Source organism: Zalophus californianus, chromosome 1, assembly GCF_009762305.2.
Source record: "Zalophus californianus isolate mZalCal1 chromosome 1, mZalCal1.pri.v2, whole genome shotgun sequence".
Lineage (NCBI taxonomy): Eukaryota > Metazoa > Chordata > Mammalia > Carnivora > Otariidae > Zalophus > Zalophus californianus.
This window is the reverse complement of record NC_045595.1, coordinates 9,851,276-9,864,527: the sequence shown is the minus strand read 5'-3', so window position 1 is coordinate 9,864,527 and position 13,252 is coordinate 9,851,276. Positions and strand designations below refer to the sequence as shown.

Below are 13,252 nucleotides of genomic sequence, written 5' to 3'. Positions count from 1 at the left end.
CCGCCGGCGGGTTCTCTGACCCGCCCCTGGCCTCCAAGAACGGCCCCCCGGGGCAGGGCCGGGCACCTCCCCCTGCACCTGCAGGGAAGACTACGGCCCCGCCCTGGCACCGCCCTCGGGGCGGGGAGGGGAGGGGGGAACCTCGGCAGGGCACCGCATTTCGTGCTCTGACGCGCCTCAGGTCAGCTCGGGGCACCAGACTTCTTGTAAGAGGTTTTTCCTGGACTCGGCCCGCCAGCTGGGAGACAAGTCTGGGTGCCGTTCAACTCTCGGGGTGCCACCCTGGCACCTTTTCGCTCCTACGTCCCCGGCATTCCCAGGAGGCTTGACCCCAACTGTGCCTCGGGCTGGGCCTTTGAACCACTGGCCCTCTGGTGCTGGTGTCCTCCAAAGCCATCTTTCCGGGGCCTCGCTAGCCCCGCCCAGGCCGGCGGGCCGCAACGCCCCTGGCCTCGGGGCTGTCCAGCCCCTTTCCACCCCTGCAGCGTACGGCTCAGACTGGAGGGGGCGCCAGGAGCCCTCTCCTGGCGCGCCCCAGGCTCCCTCCGGGTTTCTGGGCTCAGCGAGGCCTTTTCCGCGAGGTGTGCCACTGCCCTCGTCAAGCTCAGAGGTTGCTTTCCCTTCACCCCTCCCGGAAAAGTCAGCGAGGCGTCCGCGGCCAAGTGCACTTCCAGATTGAGGGAAGAGGGAGGGACGGACACAACGCGCCCAGAGCTTAGCGGAGCAGCTGCGGTTGAGAGGCGGTCACCTTGGGCTCAGGCGGCTGGAAAGGCCCCGGAGAGGTATCCAGGCTTGCGGTATGGAGCAGCTCCCCATAGCTGGCGCCAGACCGTGGCGTTCAACGGCAGGACCGACGCCCCTAAAAGACAATTTCCACTCTTCCCCCAGGCTCTCTCCAAATCTGCCCTCTGGCCCCACTCCACTATTCTGGAGTGACCAGGAAGAAAGATATAGTTACCTAGAGAAAGGGGGAGCGCTAAACAGCCTCCGGAATAATCCAACTCTCTGGTCACTCCTTCCCCCAGTTCTCTGCCCACCCTGGTGACTTCCCTCCTTCCCACCCTCTCCTTCTACTCTCCCTGAGTAGGGAGAAGCAGTCTCCTTGCTGAGCAGGGAGAGGATCCCCATGCAGGACTCGATCCCAGGACTCGGGGATCATGACCTTAGCCGGAGGCAGATGCTTACCGACTGAGCCACCCAGGTGTCTCCCAACCTCATACTTTAAATGCCATCTTTGTGCTGGTGTCTCTTAAATTTATATCGCTACCTCTGACTTCTCCTCTGGGTTTTGGACTTATCTTCAACACTCTTCAGTGTAATAGATGTCAAACTGAACACTTTCAAAACTGAACTCTCGGATCCCCCCAGCTCTACTCCCCACTATGTGTGGCAACTTATCCATTCTGTTTTTCATGCCCCAAACCTGGGAATCTACCTCAACCTCTCTCTCAGCCCTGCTCCAGTCCATCCATATGTTGGATTGCTGTTGGATCTGCAGGCTCTGCCCCCCCAAAACATATTCTGAATTTGTTCACGTCTCTCCACCCTCATCCCAGCCACTTCACTGTCCCTCCAATGGCTCCCCACCACACTCAGAAGAAAAATCCAAATTCCCTCCTCTGACCCAGAAGGTCCTGCCCACTTCTCAGATCTCATCTTCTGACACTCCCTCTCTCACTCCTCCATTCCAGCTTTTGTGCTTCCCTCAAACCCCCCAAGTGCACTCTTACCTCAGGGCCTTTGCATTTACTTGCCTTTTTCCCTGCTTGGAAGGACTCATCACATGGCTGGCCTCTGCTATGCAGTTCTCAACTCAAATATCACTTCTTTAGACAAATAGTCCCTGATCACCCAGCCTGCATCACACATAGCCCTTCTCCATAACCCTAACCCTGCTATTGGCTGTAACTCGCCCTCTAGAGCAGTTATCACTAATTGCCTTTATTTGTATATTATCTCTCTCCTCACCACCACCAAAAGTGAGCTGCCTTACAGCATTTTCTGTTTGGTCACACGTAGACCCAACTACCCCATGCCTAGAACAGTGCCTGATATATAACAGTCACTTAAGAATTATTTAATGATATGTACGAGGCACCTACCCCAGTGCTGGGAATAAAGAAACAAATCAGACTTGGAAGGTGCAGTTGAGTTTGGGAGACAGACACAATTATAAATAGAACAGTCTTGCCTCGAAGTAGAATACAGGACAAAAGTACAAAGGGAAGCCTACATACCATACATCTAAATATTTAACAGTTGTAAAACTAAATAAATTACAAACAATTAAATTCAAACAAATAAATACAAACAATTAAATACATTCTCAGGGCACCTGGGTGGTGCAGTCAGTTGAGCCTTCAACTCTTGATTTTGGCTCAGGTCATGATTTCAGAGTTTGAGATGGAGCCCCACGTCAGCCTCTGTGTTCAGCACAGAGCCTGCTTGGGATTCTCTCTCCTTCTCCCTCTGCTCCTCCCCCTTGTGTGCGCGCTCTCTCTCTCAAATAAATAAATAGATCTTTTTAAAAAATACACCCTCTCCTCCAAAAGGTAGAAACAACCCAAATGTCAATCAACACGTGAATAGATAAATAAAATGTGGTAAATCCATACAATGGAATATTATTCAGGGGCCCTGGCTGGCTCAGTGGGTGGAACATGCAACTCTTGATCTCGGGGTTGTGAGTTCAAATCCCCACGTTGGGTGTGGAGATTACCTAAAAAAATAAAATCTTAAAAAATAGGAATATTATTCAGCCATAAAAAGAATGAAACACTGACACACACTACATTGTGGATGGATCTTAAAAACATTATGCTGAGTTAGGGCGCCTGGGTGCCTCAGTCTGTTGAGTGTCTGCCTTCAGCAAAGGTCGTGATCTCACGGTCCTGGGATTGAGCCCTGTGTCAGGCTCCTTTGCTCAGCGGGGAGTCTGCTTCTCCCTCTGCCTCTGCCCCTCCTCCTGCTCATGCTCTCTCTCTCTCTCTCTCTCTCTCTCTCTCTCTCTCTCTCTCGCGCGCGCGCGCGCGCGCGCTTTCTCTCAAATAAATGAATCTTAAAAAAAAAAAAGCATTGTGCTGAGTGAAAGAAATCAGACATACAAAAGGCCACATAGTATATGATTCCATTTATATGAAATGTCCAGAGTAGGTAAATCTACAGGGACAGACTGGTGGTTGCCAGCGGCTGGGGGAGAGGAAATCAGAAGAGATTGTGAATGGGCATGGGGTCTCCTTTCGGGGTGATGGAGATATTCCGGTACCAGACAGAGGGGATGGCCGCACAACACCATGAATGTACTAAATGCCACTAATGGTAAATTTTATATGTATTTTACTACGATTAAAAACTGATTTAAAAAGTATGTTCTGGGGCGCCTGGGTGGCTCAGTCGTTAAGCGTCTGCTTTCGGCTCAGGTCATGGTCCCAGGGTCCTGGGATCGAGCCCAGCATCGGGCTCCCTGCTCGGCGGGGAGCCTGCTTCTCCCTCTCCCACTCCCCCTGCTTGTGTTCCCTCTCTCGCTGTGTCTCTCTCTGTCAAATAAATAAATAAAATCTTAAAAAAAAAAAAAGTATGTTCTTTCCTCCTATCATGGCAAATGTACTTTCAGAATGACTTAGAAGGCCAGGTTCAAATGAAAACATTTTGAATCCCTAGGAGTCTTGTACTAAGAATGTGGGGCTCAGGGAGACCTCAGCTCTCAGCCTGGCCCCCTTGACTTCCCACCTTCAACTCTCTCCTGCATAGCAAGGAGCCTTGTGCCTGCACCTGGGGACCCTGTGCCGCTGTCCAAGCTTGATCCTCACCCCTCTGTCAATAGCTGCGCTTGACCACTTGTCAGGCTGGAGGTAGTGGGGTGAGGCGCACCCTGGCCGCATGGTGGGCATTCAGGAAGCACCTAGGCCTTATTGGTGAGCACAGGACCATTTGGGCAGGGAATTCTGGGGTCTGAGTACCCCAGGTAAGATGTAAAAGAGGGAGGGAGGAGTTAGGTAGGCACGGTCCCTTGGTCACATGGGGAGGGTCCTAGCAGGGGCAAGGTCCCTTCTCACTGAGGTTCATGTCAAATTGCACAGCGGGACCAGGACTGTGATGGGGGAAGGACTGGGGGCTGTGGGAGACTAGCCTGGAAAGTAAGAGATGATTTCCCCCAAATGGCAAAGGGTAAATGAGGCGTGCTGTCACCTGAGAAACAGGATGCTGGCCCTTTAAGAAGAGGATGGGGAGGAGAGAACAAGGACCCTGGAGATTTGGGTAGGAAGTTCTCTGGACCTTCCTCACCACTGCCCCACCCCTAACTCTTATAGCCTCTGAGGCGGGTCGGGGTCCTGGAGGCCACTTGATCTAATTCTCCCATTTCACAAAGGGCAAACCACGGCCTAGAAACCTGGGGCAAGTCATCCACAGTTACCCAGGGACCAGACCTCCTGGTTCCCGTGGTGCTCAGCCTCTGGTCTCCAGAATCCCTTAGTTGGATCAGTGCTTCCCTCCCCACCCGACAGCCAGGGTCAAGAAGGGAGGGCAGTAGTTTATAAGAGTATCGCACGCGTGTAATGTGCCACGTTGGTGACCCTTGGTGGGCAGCTGGACTTGAGAGGCATCTGGGGTGCCAAGGACAGGTGCCATTCTCTGGAGGGGTCAGTGACTCCCCATTCTCACCCACACACTGCACCATGCATGTGAATGTGTTTGCGGTGAGGCAGCCAAGTGCGGCAAGGAGGCCAGTGGCTGGTAAATAATTTATCAGGACAGCTGATAGTACCTCCCCAGAACTGCCCGCCAGCCCCCAACCCCCCTCGAGCCTCGTGCTTGCGCCTCCTGCCTCCTGGCCCAAACCAGCTGGACCAGCTCTCCCAGTGCCCTCCTGCAGCCCCCCCTTCCCACCAGCCAAGTCACAGCCTCCAGGGCACCTTCAGGCAAACGGGTGGTGGGTCCTGACCTTGGAGACCTGAAGGTGGGCTTCCAGGCAGAGATGGCCCTGCAGAGCCAGATGTGGTCTCCGGCCACACCCATGTAAGTGTCCGGGATCAGGGGGGTTGGTGGGCAGGGCCTGGGAGGGGCTCGGAGGTCGCTGGCCTTTCCCCCGGGGGGGGGAGGGGGGTGAGAGCCCCAGCTTGGCCTCTCCTAAGGGCGCTAGGGGTAATGGAGAGAGCTCAGCAGCGAACCCCACGGGCTTTTCATGTCCCCCTCCCCCAGAGAGTCAGGTGGGAGATGTGCACCCCCACCTCCTTTTTTCAGGGATTTTCTGCAGGCAGTCTTCAAGCTCAAAGTCCAGCCTGGGGGTGGGGCTATGACTGGGGAGGGGGCAGGAAATGCCAGGGTCCCTCACTCCCATGTTTTGCCTCTAGAAACACACCTCAGTGTCCAGGGTGGGAAGAAACGCTTGAGATACAACAGAAAAAGTTAACAGCTCCCAAACTGGGAAAGATGGTGGCAAAATCGGAACCATCACCTGCTTAGTGAAATGGTCACCAAGTGTTCCTGATGACAAAAGGCCACGGCCACGAACACTGTTCTTGTAGAGCTGGAGATAAACACTATCAAACGGGGTGTGCAGAGGATTTTAATATTCAAGTTTTGAGGGCATTTTAAAGTAAGAGGGGGGAAAGGCTCCAGAGGTTTGTAAAGAGTTCTGGAAAAGAGTTTCCCCCCCGGGACCCCAATTTGGTTGCTCACTCTTTTGGGTCCCCCGTTGCATTATTCACCAACTACAAACCTGGTTGCCTAGCAATGGGAACCCGATCTCCACCCCACCCCCCCAGCAAGGAAGTGGCAGGGAGATTACATCTTGGGAATGGGACAGCAGAGGGTGGGGACTTTAGCCCTCCCCCAGGGGCAAACTTATTAGCAGGGGGTCTGGGTTCCCTTTGGGATACCCTGCAAAGCATGACTTCAACCCCGTAGTCCAACTGAAATCGGAACTCCCAGGCTGATCTCTGGCCTCGTGGCTGCCATAAGAGGGTGGCTAGACTCCCCTCTTCCCTGCAGTGTTCCCAGTGTTTGGGGCCTAAGAGCCCTGAGTTCTGATCTCCTGACTCAGTGATCTTAGACAAGTCTTTCCACTACTTCTTGGTGCCTCAGTTTCCCCATCCATAAAATAGGGACAGTAGTACGATTGCCTCCCAGGATCATTGGGAGGATTAAATGAATTACTGGAGACAAAGCATTTAACAGCACCTGGCACATGGTATGCACTGGCTAATAATGGTTGGCTGATTTTATTCTCAGAATATCAACTCAGCAAAGAGTGGACTACAGTGTCTCAAGATCAGGGCAGGGAGGGAGAGGCGGAGGTGACTGTGGGAGCCTAGAGGAAACCCTCTAGAGCACTTTGAGCACTATAGGTAATAAGCATTGCATTATTATGTCTTTATGGTGTGGCCAGGGAAGATCTGGGAGGCCCCAGCAGAGTTTGAGCAACGAGGCTAATGCTCACGCAATAGAGTTAGTGCTCAAATTAATAAATGTTTGAGGGCTTGCCCTGTGCCCTCCTCCCTGGGCTGAATGTCAGGGACAACAGGCAAATAGATAGATCCTTCTAGATATTGGCCTGTGAAGCATGTGCACACAGTGAGCGATCAATGCACATCTGTGATGATAGGTTCATGTGACAATGACTGTCCCGTCCCCCAGAAAGGGTGGCTCTGTAGGCTGGGAAGTGGGGATCCTGGGGTGCTGCAAGGAGGTCAATGACGGGGGGATCTCAGGTTAAACCTTAAACAGCAAGACCCCTTTGCCTCCTCCCAGCTCAAGAGTCCAACGCTAGGCTACGTGACCTGGTAACCTTTGCTCCCAGGGAGGGGAGTTGGCAGGTAGCTCCAGTAACATGCAATGGCATGTGTCCACTGTGGGATGGACACTTTTCTCCCCAGACTCCCTCATCCCCCAGGGCTGAAGGTGTATCCTGGGTAGGAGCCGAGGTCCGGAGAGGGTGTGGAATTGGAAAGAGACACACAGCATGTTAGGGGCCTGGCAGGATTTGAGAGTGCCTGTAGCACAGCCTGGGAATGGTTCTTATAATTAACTATAAACATTATTAATCATAGGAATTACTAAAGTTATTAATAATAAATGACACTACTGTTTTTGGAACACTATGTCCTATTTTTTCCTGCATGGGCGTTTCCTTGCAAGGGCACCTCTCTGCAAGGTGAGGATCAAGCTATTCCAGCCCATTTTACAGATAAGGAAACTGAGGCTCAGAGAGGTGATGTGAGGCCTAGGAAGGGCTTTAGCTCACCTTGTCATGGTCTCTGCTCCCCGCCCCCCCCCCGCCAAAGGACCCCTGGGCTCTCCCCCAACTCCTTTCAGTTGCAAAGGGGAAATAGAGGAAAATGCTGGGCTTCGATTGGTTTCCAAGCAGCTCAGGGATCTTGGCTCAGACAGGAGAGCATTCAGGAGGTGGCCCTGGGAGACCCCCTCCGCAGTGTCTGCCTTCTCCCCACAGGCCCATGGCCGAGAGCTCCCTCTACCGGCAGCGGCTAGAGGTCATCGCTGTAAGTGAAGCCCTCCCAGGGCGCTCCGCCCGGCGTGCTGGGCACCCCTAGTCTTGCCCCAGGTCTCTTCCTCACCTCTCTCTCTCAATGCGGGAAGCAGGCCTAACGCTGTGAAGTGTGTGGTGGGGGGAGGAGGGGGAAGGCACCCTCAGCTCCAGGACTGCCTGAGTGCCCCACCTAAATCCTCAGGTCCCTCTGCTCCCCAGTTCTTCTGTCCGGTCACCACCACCCTCAGAATGGTGAGGCTGTGTACTCCACACTCCCAGAAACCGCATCCGATGCTCCATTCTTGAACCCCTGTCTCCCAAACACCCCATGTCTGAACCCCATTTCTCAGACCCCCATCTCTGGATCCTCATCTCTCTGGATCCCATCCCTGTGAACCCCATCTCATTAATTCCAATGTCTCTGATCTCCCGCTTCTGCATCCCCATCTTTCTGGACCCCATCTCTACACCCCGGTCTCTCTGAACCCCCATCCTTCTGATCCCTATATCTGTACCCCATCCCTCTGAACCCCCATCTCACTAACTCCTATCTCTCAGCCCTCGATTTCTGCACCTCCATCTCTCCGGACCCCATCTCTACGCCCCAGTCTCTCTGGACGCTCACGACTGCACCTCTCCGGACCCCCCATCTCACTAGCCCCCTCCCTCTGATATCCATACCTGGACCCCCATTTCTCTGAACCCCCCTCCCTGTAACCCTATATCTCGGACCCCCACAGCCTCCGTATCCCCCTTGGGGATCCCCATTCCAAGGCCCCGCCCCCACCCCCTTCCACAGACCCCCATTCGGCGCGGACTAGGCCTCCGCAGCATCCCGGGCGCGGCCGGCCCCGCCCCCGCCGCCCCGCCCCCACCCGCTGCTGAGTCAGCTCCTCCGCAGCCCCCTCCCCGCCCGGGGCCCCGACGTGCGCTCCGCCGCCCCGCCGCCCCGCCCGGCTCGCAGCCCCGGGAGTCCCGGGAGCCCCCGCGAGCCCCGCGGAGGAGGGAAGGCGGAAAGGGAGGCGGCGGCCCCGCCCGGCCCGCGGGCAGCTCCCGGTCCTCTGTGCGCAGGAGAAGCGGCGGCTGCAGGAGGAGATCCGCGCCGCGCGCCGGGAGCTGGAGGAGGAGAAACTCCGCGTGGAGCGGCTCAAGGTTGGGGGCGGGCAGGGGCGCCTGCCCAGCCCGGGCAATGAAGTGGGGGTGTCTATGAGAGTCGGTTTGGGGGGAATCATAGGAGCCTCTGTCCAATTTGGGGGAACAATTGGGGGCATGGGTTCCAGCTTGGGGGGCATTTTTCCTCTGCTTGGGAGAGTGGGGGGAGGTAGTGGTGGTGATGGGGACATTTGTACCACCTTTGGAGGAAGAGTATGCGGACAGTGAAGGTGTTTGCCCAGCTTCGGGGTAGGGAGGGGCCAAAAGAGACGTTGCTTTCGCCTCTGGCGGCGCCTGTCCCATTCTGGAAGATGATGGGTGTTTTGTTCTAGGCTGGAAGAGCTATGGGCTGGTAATGGGGTGTCTGTCCCACCTGGCAACATTGGGGGTGCACAGTGAGGCCATGTATCATATCCCACCCTGAAGGAGAAATGTCTGTCCCATTCGGGTGGTTTTAGGCAATAAGAAATCTTCCCAGCCTAGGAGATTAGGAGGGGACCCTACATGGGGTGGGGTAGTCAGTGTGCACCGCCCGAGCTACCTTCCCGTGCCCAGAGGAAGTCTCTCCGGGAGCGTTGGCTAATGGACGGGACGGCTGAGGGGACGGAGCGGCAGGAGGAGTCTGCCTCGAAAGACCCCCAGTCACCTGAGGGCCAGGCTCAGGCCCGAATCCAGAACTTGGAAGACAGCTTGTTCACGTGAGTTGGGCCCCTGCCAGCCTGGCTAGGCCAGGTCCCCAGGCCCACTCCAGGGAAGTGGCAAATTGGGGATTGGTGTGTGTGTCGGGGCGGGGGGGGGGGGGGGAAGCATTGAGCCTGGGGGCCTGGCTCCCAGCAGCCTCCTCTCTTCCTCAGACTCCAATCCCAGCTGCAGCTGTTGCAAGGTGCATCCACAGGTGCCCAGCACAAGTCCTCAGGCAGGCCCACCTGGCGCAGACAGGTGAGGGGCCAGGGGAGCAAATGGGTGGTGGGGGAGGCAGCCAGCAGGGACAAAAGCAGGATTTCTCCAGGTGCAGTTTAACCACTGAGTCCTCTGCTATTTCTTTGCTTTGTGGTCTTGGACAAGTCACTTGCCTTGCTCCAGCCTGTTTCCCTATGTCTAAAATGAGAATAGCAACAGCACGCAGCTGGATGAGGTGAGGGGGCGGTTAACAAGATCATAGCTTCGCACCAGGCTGAGGCATGAGAAGTTTTCCTATGTGATTGCTAATATGGCCAGAGTGAGGAACACGGTGGGAAAATGTGTGTGTGTGGGGGTGCTCATGGAATTTGGCCTCAGAGTGGGGAATGGGTCACCATGAGATGCTCTTGTGATCTGGGGCATCCACATAGGCTTTTGTTTTAGTAGCCCTTGTATTAAGATACATTCTGCATGCTACACAACACACAGGCTTTCGACAACTTCACATTAAAATCTGGCTCTCTGGGTTGTCCCTGAAGTCCAAAGATCTGGCAACATTTGTGCCTGGCCACAGTGCGGTGCAGCTTTCCCACCTGATGTGTTACCTTAGCTCCTAGGTGCCCATTTCAAGGCACAGAGGGAGGAAGAGACCTGTTCATCAATGTGGGAAGCACTTGTTGGGTTTTTAGCATAGGCCAGGAGTTCTTGCCAGAGAGGTGCAAGGTAGGATTCCCGGCCCACGGGAGCTCACCGTCCAAGAGTCTGTGATGGGGGGAGACCTGGGCAGGGGAGGAGCACAGAGGAATCACCTGAGTGAAGTTGTGGGCTCAGGGTAGGCTTCTTGGAGGCAGAGCCATCTATATTGAATCTGAGTGGGAGCCAGGCAAGAGTGGAAAGGGAATTCCAGGCAGAGGAAACAGCCCACATAAAGGCCTGGAGGCTGGAAAGAGGATAAGATCGGAGAACTGTGAGGAGGAGATCCCTGGAGCTTGGCCATCCCTCCGCTCCCCTCCCTGAGCCCATTTTCATAGTCTTGCACCGCCCCCCTCTCCACTCCAGCTATGCTGACGCTCTTTTCTAGTCCTTGAACTTGTGTAGCTCATTGCGGCCCCAGGGCTTTTGCACTTGCTTTCCCCTCAGCCTGGAATGCCCTTACCTACCTCTTGACTCAAGGCCAGCTCTTCCTACCCTTCGGGTCTCTCTCTGTTCAGTGTCACTTCGAGAGCCCCTCCTCCTGCTTTTATTTTTTCTGCCGTAGTCTTGCTCACTCCCTGGCATTACATGTTTATTTGTGTTTATGTTTATACCCCACCCCCCCTGGAATGTAAGTCCCCATAGCAAAAGGCTTAAGTGTCCCTTGTCCCACAGAAACCTCAGTAGCTGACAGAGTAGGTCTCTAATACAGAGCTATGGCTCATGGACGCAGTATTGATTAAGCACCTACTGTGTGTGATGCACTAGAGCAGAGGGTGATAAGACAGGTGAGGAAGGCGGGGTTTGGTCCTGAGCGAGACGTGTGGGGGGGACATTGAAGGTGTTTGAGCAGGGGAGGGTACCCGCATGCAGGGAGGCCGGAGGTGGAGACGCGGGCTGCCCTGACCTTGTCTCTGCCTTCCCTGCAGGGTCACCGACCTCTCTCCCAGCCTACGGTGGAGGCAGGTCCCACAGGTGGGTGTTTGTGCTCAGGCCTGAGGGGTCCCAAGAAGAGGGGCCTGAATCTGGGGGGACAGAATCTCACTCTGTTGCCCCCTGTCTCCTCTCACTCCCCAAGACCACGCTGATCTGAACAAGAGAGCCTCCCTACCAGCCGGACCAGTGGACACGTCCCCAGAGTCCCCCTCTGAGCCCAGAGATGAGGCTGTCAGGGCTCCACCAGCCCTGAAGTTGTTCCCTGGGGCAGCAGGGGCCTCCTCAGAAGCCAATGGCCCCTGCCCTGGACCCAGCCCCCCTCCAGAGCAGGAGCCTTGTCGGGGGCTGGCAGCATCCAAGGGTGGCGTGGATGAGGCCAACGGGGGTGTGGTGAAGGTGGTATGGGAGGGGCTGAGGGCCACAGAGGACTGTGTCACCGGGGCCACGGGCCCAGAGCTGGAAGCTAAGGTAGAGGAGATGGTGCTGGAGGCAGTTGGGGACAGGCAGGAAGCCAGCTGCCCAGAGCTCCCCTCCTGGGTGACAGAGGACAGGGGCATCGTGGAGGTGGTCTGGGAGGGGGTGGGAGGACCAGACAGCAGCGACTCAGAGGCCACAGGGGAGGCGGGCGGCGGGGGCCGGAAGGCTGCGCAGACCGGCTCGCCGGGGCTTCAGGTGAGACTGGAGGGAGCAGCTCCTGGAGAAGGTGGCATTCCCAGGGGCAGCCCTGATGCTGATGGGCCAGGGGGCTCTGGAGGAGAGGAGGGATCTTTCATTTGGGTGGAGAGGGTGACCCTCAGCGAGGAGTGGGAGGAGCTGGTGGTGGAGGGACTGGAAGGGCCAAGGGTGTGGGGAAAGGGGGCAGGACCTGAGAGTCCACTGGGGGCAGAGAGGGGGGCAGGGGAGGAAGCCTGGGAGGCAGGGAGCAGCCAAGCAGAGGAACCAGTGGGCGGAGTAAAGAAGCGGAGTGAGGAAAAGGCAGGGACCGAGCAGGAAGGAGCAGACATGTCTCTGATGGTGGAGAGGAAAGGAAGCGAGGACTCCTTGGAGCCAGAGCGGACAGGGGGTGAGGAAAAGCTGGGGACAGAGAGGGAAGCAGTTGAGGGACCTTTGAGGGCAGAGAGGGAAAGAGGCGAGGAGTCATTGCAAGTAGAGCAGAAAGGAGGTGAGGAGGAGCTAGAGGCGGAGAAGGAAGATGAGGAACCGTTGGGAGTACAGCAGAAAGGAGATGAAGAGAAGCTAAAGGCAACCGAAGAACCTTTAGTGATGGAAAGAAAAGAAGGCAAGGGATCACCGAAGGTAGAGAGAACAGGTGAGGCGCCATTGGAGGCCGAGGAAGGAGGTGAGGCGCCACTGGGGGCTGAGAAAGGAGGAGGTGAGGAGTCACTGAAGGCAGAGAGAACAGGAGGTGAGGAGCCACTGGAGGCCGAGGAAGGAGGAGGTGAGGCACCATTGGAGGCAGAGAAGACCGAAGCAGTCGAGGAAGATCTGAGTCCAGAAGAGCAGAGAGAGTCTGGGGGAGGACAGGAATGTCAGGCAGAGGAGGTGAGTGAGGCAGGGGCTCCCCTGGGGGCCAAGGAAGAGTCAAGGCCAGAAGAAGAAGAACCCCAGCCCCAGGAGAAGCAGGAAGGCTCCCTGGAGGAGGGATCTGTCAGACCCCAAACTCCTGCTGAGGGCCAGGGCCCCTCGGGGGATGCCACCCCGCTCCTGGCGGAGACCCCCACCCCAGAGCAGCCTGCCGAGTGCCAGCCACTTCTTCGGGTGCAAGGGCCCAGGGCCCACCCCAGTGCCCGGCCCGTGCCCACCTATGCCCCTGCCCGGCAGCCCAAGCCGTCTGCCCCTGCTGAGGGTGAAGAGGCAAGTGGCCCAAAGCAAAAGACGTGCCAGTGCTGTGCGGTCATGTGAGCCCACGTCCTCCGCCCCGCACCCAGCGCCTCTCACAGCTACCTCGGCCTCTCGGCGTCCAGCGGCGGGTCCCAGGCACACGGCGCGCCCCCGGACTGGCTGGGGCCCCCGGGAGCCAGCTGGCCCGCATGTCACCTCCTCCCGGGCTTCCGGACGCTTCCCACTGCCTGTGACCCTGGCCCC

The 13,252-nt window shown here is 56.5% G+C and overlaps 1 protein-coding gene across 2 annotated transcripts; it reads left to right on the top strand.

Moving 5' to 3' along the window:
* The first annotated feature begins 3,512 nt into the window (after window positions 1-3,512).
* On the top strand, window positions 3,513-13,149 carry PALM3 (paralemmin 3). Of its 2 annotated transcripts, XM_027583995.2 has the most exons (7): window positions 3,513-5,016; window positions 7,451-7,499; window positions 8,558-8,638; window positions 9,194-9,336; window positions 9,493-9,577; window positions 11,161-11,206; window positions 11,310-13,149. In XM_027583995.2, the coding sequence occupies exons 1-7, from the start codon at window positions 4,976-4,978 to the stop codon at window positions 13,067-13,069; spliced, it is 2,205 nt and encodes a 734-aa protein (XP_027439796.2). In that variant the 5' UTR covers window positions 3,513-4,975; the 3' UTR covers window positions 13,070-13,149. The 2 variants fall into 2 exon arrangements, with proteins under 2 accessions (XP_027439796.2, XP_027439795.2); XM_027583994.2 differs by lacking the exon at window positions 3,513-5,016 and having other exon boundaries at window positions 7,268-7,499.
* The last annotated feature ends 103 nt before the right edge of the window (window positions 13,150-13,252 follow it).